This window comes from Bison bison, unplaced genomic scaffold, assembly GCF_000754665.1.
Source record: "Bison bison bison isolate TAMUID 2011002044 unplaced genomic scaffold, Bison_UMD1.0 scf7180017864508, whole genome shotgun sequence".
Lineage (NCBI taxonomy): Eukaryota > Metazoa > Chordata > Mammalia > Artiodactyla > Bovidae > Bison > Bison bison.
Window position 1 is genome coordinate 10,812,438 of NW_011495064.1, and position 8,140 is coordinate 10,820,577.

The following is an 8,140-nucleotide window of genomic DNA, read 5'->3' on the forward strand; positions in this document are numbered from 1 at the left end:
TTTTTTTTTTTTTTTTTTTTGGCCCATATGTTTTTTGTCTGAGGAATTATGCTCGTCACAGGATTTTTGAAAAATCTCCATAGAAGTTCACCCATTGACTCCTCTTGTTCCACATGCTTATTTATCTTCCCCCAGCAGATTTTAGGAGATACTCTGGCACTCTTGTCCTTCAGATGCCATGCTTGCCTCTCGCCCAAGGAGTTAAGTTTCCCTAAGGGATCAGTGTTCCCATCCTACCTTTATTAATTGTTAAATGGAATAAGTGCTACTGGGTTGGAAGTGAGACTCAGGATCCCCTGTGGAACCTTTCCCAGGGCAGGAGTCAGATGACGGTCCTGGTCCTCTGGCCCAGTTAACACAGTTAGGCTCCCAGTTCCATCATTTTCCTTCTGGGCTCCTTCAGAACCCCAGGGAACAAAAAGCTTCCAATCCCAATGACTGCGTCTCACTTGGCTTCTGAAGGCAGTTCGCGCAAGAAAAGTCCCCTGGAGAGCTCCTTCAGCAGTGTGTGAGGGGTGGAGAAGTAGGCCCTTTCTATTGTCTCCTCCTCTTTTCACAGCATTCCAGGATCACTCAGGGGTCCCAGGCACCGCCCCCCCACTCCCCAGCTCCTCCCTCTGGTGCCTTCAACAGGCTTTGGCATTGGAGGGTGTTCCCATAGTGCCCTTCCAGCTTAGGGTTGTCTTGCACAACATGGCCATACTCTGGCCTTCCCTGACCCCCACATTAAAGCGACGACCTCTTTCACTTTTATTTTCAGCCACACAGGACTTTGAAAGAATACTAAGTCTCTTTGAGCTTCAGAGTCCACTTATCTTGAGCTTCCAAAGGTATTCTGTAAAGTCTCCAGGCTTCCTTTGTCTGATTTGTCTATAACTTATCCCTCTCTCTGTGTCTTCCTAGCCAGTGGCTTCAAATCATCATCTTCTCCTCCGACATCAAGTAATAGAGCACATTACTGTAGTAATTCGCCACCAGACCACCCTCACAGGCCCACCCCACCAACACAAGGCCTCATTGGTTCCTTCCCTCTCTGGGTTCAAACAGGCTGTTCTGGGAAGAAAGCACTTCTCTTATTTCATGGCTCACTGCCTTGAAATTTCATTCCCTTCCGTTGGTGTTGATAAGCAAGTCCCCTCATTCTCTCTAGCATCTCTCTGCTGTGTTTCAAAGTTTTAACATCTCTAATTTAGTCACATTTTCCTGCTCAGGTGGCTATGGAACATTCTTTCTGTTACATTTAAACTACGGAAGCATGGACTACCTCATTAAAGACTCATACAGTTCAGCTTTAGGTCTGGGGTTATCCTTACCCTTCAGTTGTTCACATTCACTCTCCTTCTCTGGTCATGTGGTCTCTCTTTGTCTTGCATTTGTACATCTTCATTCCTATATATACCAGCTCCAGTCTTTCCTGTGTTCCACCTTCTGGTCTGTTCTTCCTGTAACTGCCCATCATCCTCTGGCCTGGAAGCCCCTCTGGCCTCTAAGAAGCCATGTAGACCCAAGACTTACTCACTTCTTTGCATCCTGACTCATTTAGTTCTTTCAGTCGCAGCGTAATAGAAAGATCTGCTTACTCTGGCCATTCAGGCTTCCTGTTAGCTACTCCCTCCTGCCTATCTCTTCCAGATGGTCAGTCCTGGCTTCCTAATCTCTTTGCACAGCAGCTTCAGCCTCCACTGGGGCCAGCTCCCTGAAACCACACAGAACAAGGTCTCTGTCAGGCAAGTCAAAACTAGCCTTCCTTCCCACAGGGTTCTTCTGTTGCAGAACATACCCAAGGACCCCCCTGTTTGGGCTCTTTCAGCCTGGAAACTCCCCATTGTCTCTTTGTCTCTGTGTTTTTGCAGAGAAGAGAAGAAGAAGAACTAAAGCGGTCGTGAAAGGTTGGGGGACGGTGGAGGCATGGAGCGGGAGGAGGGCTGCAGGCAAAGAGGCAGGAGCACTGTCTCACCCTACTGCTCCCACTCCTGTCCCCCCACGCTGCTGGCCCAGCGGCAGCAACACTCCTTTGGTCTGCATGGGGTGGCGTGCGTGGGCACGGAGGCCCACCTCTCCCTCTGCTCTTTGGAATTCTATCGAGCCAATGACACCACCAGGTGCCCGGGGGGGGCCCCTGCGGTGGTGAGCTGTGTGCCAAGCCCTCTCTACGCAACATCCAGTGGCCAGAAGAAGCAACAGTCGAAGCCTCAGGGGGAGGTGTGTGAAACACTATGACCTTCCCCACCGCCCAGGTGAAGAACCCCATAGCCTGGCCATCCCTTGATTAAGCATAGTTCTGACCTTTGAGGACAGAGAGGAACCTTCCAGGGGTTGGGCCACAGACCTGAGACCACCTGCTCCCTCCCACCAGAATCTCATTGATCTCCCAGGTCTACTGTCTCTGTGCTGATGTTCCCATTCACTGCTGCGCACGTCTCTCTCCTGTACAGGCCCGAGTGCGTCTAAAGGGCGGCGCCCACCCAGGAGAGGGCCGGGTAGAAGTCCTGAAGGCTGGCACGTGGGGCACGGTCTGTGATCGCAAGTGGGACCTGCAAGCAGCCAGCGTGGTGTGTCGGGAGCTAGGCTTCGGGAGTGCTCGAGAGGCTCTGAGCGGTGCCCGCATGGGGCAGGGTGAGGCGGGCACAGGTTGGAGGGAGAGGGAGGTAGGAGGTACATACTCCTGGAGGGGTACATTCCTTAGGAAGGAGACCCCTGGGCAGACAGTAAAGTTAGAACCTCCCGACCTCTGACTTCTGACCTTAGGCATGGGTGCCATCCATTTAAGTGAAGTTAGATGCTCTGGACAGGAACTCTCTCTCTGGAAGTGCCCCCACAAGAACATCACAGCTGAAGACTGCTCGCATAGCCAAGATGCTGGCGTCCGATGCAACCTGCCCTACACTGGGGTAGAGACCAAGGTCAGTCACTCTTTGCCACCTTGGTTCAGGAGTCTCATGTCCTATCCAGTCCTGCCTGGTCGTGATGCAGTCTGATGGCCCTACTGCCCACTGCCCCAGGCCCCGATCATCCTGCAGCTCCCCCTTGACGCCACCACTTGCTAGCCCTGTAAGTGCTTCTGAATCACCATTCAGCCACGGGCCCACTGTGGACTCCCACTACTCCACCCCAAAAGCTTCCACAGCACTTCCATTGCGTCACTACAGATCCGACTCAGCGGGGGCCGCAGCCGACATGAAGGGCGAGTCGAAGTGCAAATAGGGGGACCTGGGTCCTTTCGCTGGGGCCTCATCTGTGGAGATGACTGGGGAACACTGGAGGCCATGGTTGCCTGCAGGCAGCTTGGACTGGGCTATGCCAACCACGGCCTACAGGTGAGTGGGAAGGAGAAGGGAACCAAGGCTATTGCCTCCAAAGGTTGTGTCTGGGACACAGGTCTGCCAAAATGAGTCCCTTGGCTGGGGAGGCTGGATGGTGGCCTCACAAAAACACCTCTGTATGTCCCCAGGAGACCTGGTACTGGGATTCAGGAAATGTGACAGAGGTGGTGATGAGTGGAGTGCGCTGCACAGGGGCTGAGCTATCCCTGGACCAGTGTGCTCATCATGGCACCCATGTCACCTGCAAGAGAACAGGAAGCCGTTTTACTGCTGGAGTCATTTGTTCTGAAAGTGAGTCAAGTGTAGGGTGATGCAAGCCAGGGAGGGGAGGCTCTGGGTCACCTCTTTGCAGGAAGAGCTGCAATCTAGAGGGGTACACCTTCCCTGTGGAAAGCCAGTCTCACCCCAGTTTTCTGGGGGAGGGGGATGGAAGCACTCCCACCTGTCCCTGCCCCTCACCAGTGACGTCTAACTCTCCTCCCTTCCTTGGTGCAGCCGCGTCAGATCTGCTGTTGCACTCAGCACTGGTGCAGGAGACCGCTTACATCGAGGACCGGCCTCTGCACATGCTGTATTGTGCTGCTGAAGAGAACTGCCTGGCCAGCTCGGCCCGCTCAGCCAACTGGCCTTACGGCCACCGGCGTCTGCTCAGATTCTCCTCCCAGATCCACAACCTGGGACGTGCTGACTTCAGGCCCAAGGCTGGGCGCCACTCCTGGGTGTGGCATGAATGTCATGGGTGAGAGGGTCAAGTAGTAGAAGGGCAAGACCACTGGGGAAGAGGTGAGCCTGCTGGGGGCACGGAAAGAAACAGGGATCCCCTTGTCCCCACAGGCATTATCACAGTATGGACATCTTCACTCACTACGATATCCTGACCCCCAACGGCACCAAGGTGGCTGAGGGCCACAAAGCTAGTTTCTGTCTAGAAGACACCGAATGTCAGGAGGGTGAGTTGAGGCCTAGAATAGATGGCACTGTCCTCATCTCCACAGCCTTGCCTCGCATGACATATGCTCATCTCCTCAGATGTCTCCAAGAGGTATGAGTGTGCCAACTTTGGAGAGCAGGGCATCACTGTGGGTTGCTGGGATCTCTACCGGCATGACATCGACTGTCAATGGATTGACATCACAGATGTAAAACCAGGAAACTACATTCTGCAGGTGCCGGGGCTCTGAGATTTCCAGTTGTTGAGTGGGAAGAGTGTTTATTAAAGACACCTTTGGATTTGAGGAATGCAGCTCATTTGTTGGCTTTCTCCTACTCACAGGTAGTCATCAACCCCAATTTTGAAGTAGCAGAGAGTGACTTCACCAACAACGCCATGAAATGTAACTGCAAATATGATGGACATCGCATCTGGGTGCACAACTGTCACATTGGTATTTGGTGGGAAGAGAAGCCAGAAGGCCTGGGGGTGGGAGGGAAAGGCCTTCATTCGCATCTCCCTAGGTTGTTTCTGAGTCTCCCCACCCACTTCTGGATCTCCCAGTCTCTCCACTTCCACCCACCCTTCCCCATAATGGGTCTGTTTTCCTACCCAAACCACCTGTTCACCTTGCAGGGGATGCCTTCAGTGAAGAGGCCAACAGGAGGTTTGAACGCTACCCTGGCCAGACCAGTAACCAGATCATCTAAGGTGCCACCACCTTCCTCTGCAGACCACCACTGGCCCCTAACGGCAGGGGTCTGAGGCTGCCATTACCTCAGGAGCTTACCAAGGAATCTTTGATGTCGGCAGGCCCACAGCACTCGTCCGTTGTGCACTGCGGATATGGAACCATCAAGCAGAAATCACTGCCCTCTTTCTTAGGCTAGCTGTCCTGATCTGTGGCCAGGCACGGGGCATTCTGCTCCCAGGCCCAGCACAAAGCCAAGCAGCCAGAGAGAGGCGCACCTGACTGACTACCCAGGACACCAGACAACAGCGGCTCGTTTTCTTGAATAGGGAGGTCAGAACGGTTTAACTCCAGCATCTCCCCTCAGTTCTGGAAGACAAAGCTTTACCTCTAGCCTTTTTGTGGGGGGAAAGAGCAGTGTTCCACCCTTCCCCTCATTTTTGAGTATGACATGTTGTTAGGTATAATTTTATTTTATATAAAAAGTGTTTTTGTGATTCTTCAGAGCCCAGGAATTGGTGCTGGTAGTTGGAGGGACCTGCCCCCAACTGGTTCAGTCAATCCTCTGTCCAGGTGCCCTCAGAGCCCAAGCCATGAAACCAAGGTTGCAGTCCGAACAGGAGCCTCCTCCTCTTGCTGGTTCATTCATTCCGTGACTTCAGGGGTCACATATAAGGTCAGAGTTTCCTGTCCTCGCCGGATCCGCACTGCCAGTTGGGATTGGGTTCTAACAGCTTCATAAATATCTTCAGCATTTTGTACCAGCTGCTCCCCAATGGCCAAGATCACATCACCAGGTCGTAGACCAGCCCTATGGCAAAAGATAGAGAGATAAAGGAGGGACTAGATGGCCCAGTTCAAGGGCACATACACCCCACCCATCTCCACCTCCTAATGCAGCCTCTCCCTCACCGGTGAGCAGGGGAGTCCAGGATGACTTTATGGATGAGCACACCATGCTGAACATCAGGAAAGCTTGGTTCTCGAAGCTGTAGTTCAGCAAGGATGCTGAAAGGACACAGATCACTCTGTTAATCACAGGGCACTCTCCCCATTTGGGGTTTGCCTCAAATCCTTCATCAGCATGCTGACAAGTGGGTGAACAGGGCATGCACTAGATCCTCTTGATACAAAAACAATTCACTTTCTGCCTTCTAGCAGTTAGGACGTGGAATTCCAAGTGACACACAGGGTTAAATCAATAGCACTAATGTCATTCTAGAATCCTAAAAGAAGCTATAACTTTAGGAAGTGCTATAACTTTAGCTTAACCTAGAAGGATCAATGTGATATTTAACTATATAAAACAAGAACAACATAAAAACACGGGATTAGGAAATCAAGTTGGCAGGAACAGAAAATACTCATAGGGAAGCCACGTCTAGAAGGTTGGGTGTTGTAAATCTAAGCAATAACAGGATGGGAGGTATGCAAAATAGAGTGAGGTGAGAAAAATCAAGATAATGAGAGAGAACAGCTCTTCTGATAGCTCCAAGAATGAGGCAACTCATCTTAGATAAAAACAGAACTAAGAACGAAGCTCAACAGAACTGCCAGGTACCCACCACGGGTTACACTGATGGCCCTACGTGTCACTACCCCTAAAGCTCATACCTGGGAGTCAAGGTCAGCATCATCACCCCAATGTAGCGGCGCTGGGACCCACTGATTCCAAACCAGGAGTCTGTGTTAGAAGGACAAATGAGCCCCACCCAGGTATATCCTTACTTCCCCTCCTCCTCCCAATAGACCCCTCTCCAGCAAACCCTCCCCACCCCTGCCACTTAAAGAAACCCCTTTCCCCGCAAGCCAGGCTTACTCTTCTTTTCTCCACGATGCAGAAACTCTCGAAGGCGATCAGAAGGGATGGCAAAGGAGATTCCAGATGTGACCTTCATGGTATTCACCCCAATCACCTCCCCATCCTGTTGGGACACAGCCCACTATTCTCTAGCCCAAACAAATAATAGGAGATGGGGGTACCTGAGCAAGAGTGGCAGGGGGGTTTAGGGAGATCTAGTTGGATTCTGGGAGACAGCCAACAAGAAACTGCTCAGAAACTTGACCAAACATCGGTGAATTAGGGAAAACCCACCCCTTCCCATACTGACCTGGGATAGGGATTCTTGGAAAGGATGTCACACTCACCAGGTTGACCAGGGGACCTCCAGAGTTTCCAAACTGCAGGACAAGGAGAAAATATGGGAGAGATCCAGGGACTCTATGCCTCGGGGCACAATCAGGATGTAGACACTTTCTCCAAATCCTCTCCTTTCCCAGCCCGTGAAGGAGTGGCCACATTTTTTGCGACCCAATCCCGGTATATAGGCTCATCCACCATCTATCACCATTGGTGCCTGTACCACACACCCCCTACCCTCTCCCCCAACCTAGTCTCTCATTTCTCTCATATCAGGACGCACATCAATAGCTGCATCAGTCTGGATATACTCCACATTGGTTTGGGGAAGGCCCAGATCTTTGGCTGGACGCTGAGCAGAGCTCACAATGCCGGAGGTGATTGTGTTCTGCAGTGCAAAGGGACTTCCCATAGCAACAACAAACTCCCCTTGCCGAACATCAGCTGAGCGTCCCAGGGGCAGCGTAGGGAGAGGCTCCTAAGGGAGAATGGGTACAAGAGACCTGTCATCTGGAGATGTGAACAAATTCACAGCCCCAAGCAGATATGGCCTGCCCCGACCCCCACCTTGGTCTGAATCCTCAGCGTGGCGATGTCTGCCACAGGATCCACAGCTGTGACCACGGCCTCATACGTGTCGCCACTAGGCAGCCTTACACGGACTCGGCGCCGATCAGCCACCACAGGGGCATTGGTAACGATGAGTCCATCGGCAGCCACCACGAATCCTGAGCCATTCGAGATAGGGACTTCACGGCCCGAAAAAGGGTGCCTGGAAAAAGGGGGGGGGGGCGGGGCGAGGGGGAGTACGGATGTGAGGAGGCTCGGACCCATCCTTCTTGCCTGCCCTCTAGCCCGCGGCTTCGGTGCCTTAGTGTTTACCCCCACCGTTACCTGCCCAAGATCTCGATATAAACCACGGCAGGGGCAGTCTTCTCCACCACGTCCGCGATGAAGTTGTACTGGCTCCGGGGAGAGGTGGGTGGCGAGCCAAGGACCGAGGCGAGCACAGCCGGGGGACCCCGCCCCCCGCCCCAAAACAACAACAGTACTGC

At 52.6% G+C, this 8,140-nt stretch overlaps 2 protein-coding genes across 3 annotated transcripts in view; one reads left to right on the forward strand and one right to left on the reverse strand.

Annotated features, from left to right (window-relative positions):
* LOXL3 (lysyl oxidase-like 3) overlaps positions 1–5,451 on the forward strand; it is an 18,087-nt gene extending 12,636 nt beyond the window's left edge. For both annotated transcript variants that reach the window (XM_010829709.1, XM_010829710.1), the window contains exons 5-14: positions 1,986–2,202; positions 2,436–2,616; positions 2,749–2,903; positions 3,150–3,317; positions 3,452–3,614; positions 3,819–4,062; positions 4,158–4,273; positions 4,353–4,489; positions 4,597–4,708; positions 4,891–5,451. In XM_010829709.1, the coding sequence (XP_010828011.1) occupies positions 1,986–2,202; positions 2,436–2,616; positions 2,749–2,903; positions 3,150–3,317; positions 3,452–3,614; positions 3,819–4,062; positions 4,158–4,273; positions 4,353–4,489; positions 4,597–4,708; positions 4,891–4,964 (1,567 nt within the window). In that variant the 3' untranslated portion in view covers positions 4,965–5,451. The remainder of the gene's footprint in view (positions 1–1,985; positions 2,203–2,435; positions 2,617–2,748; positions 2,904–3,149; positions 3,318–3,451; positions 3,615–3,818; positions 4,063–4,157; positions 4,274–4,352; positions 4,490–4,596; positions 4,709–4,890) is intronic.
* HTRA2 (HtrA serine peptidase 2) overlaps positions 5,396–8,140 on the reverse strand; it is a 3,343-nt gene continuing 598 nt past the window's right edge. Inside the window, exons 2-9 of the mRNA XM_010829708.1 lie at positions 7,980–8,140; positions 7,653–7,857; positions 7,369–7,563; positions 7,094–7,126; positions 6,765–6,870; positions 6,560–6,629; positions 5,858–5,953; positions 5,396–5,756 (exon numbers count right to left, since the gene is read on the reverse strand). The exon at positions 7,980–8,140 is cut by the window's right edge and continues 22 nt beyond it. Coding sequence (XP_010828010.1) covers positions 5,591–5,756; positions 5,858–5,953; positions 6,560–6,629; positions 6,765–6,870; positions 7,094–7,126; positions 7,369–7,563; positions 7,653–7,857; positions 7,980–8,140 — 1,032 coding nt within the window. The 3' untranslated portion in view covers positions 5,396–5,590. The remainder of the gene's footprint in view (positions 5,757–5,857; positions 5,954–6,559; positions 6,630–6,764; positions 6,871–7,093; positions 7,127–7,368; positions 7,564–7,652; positions 7,858–7,979) is intronic.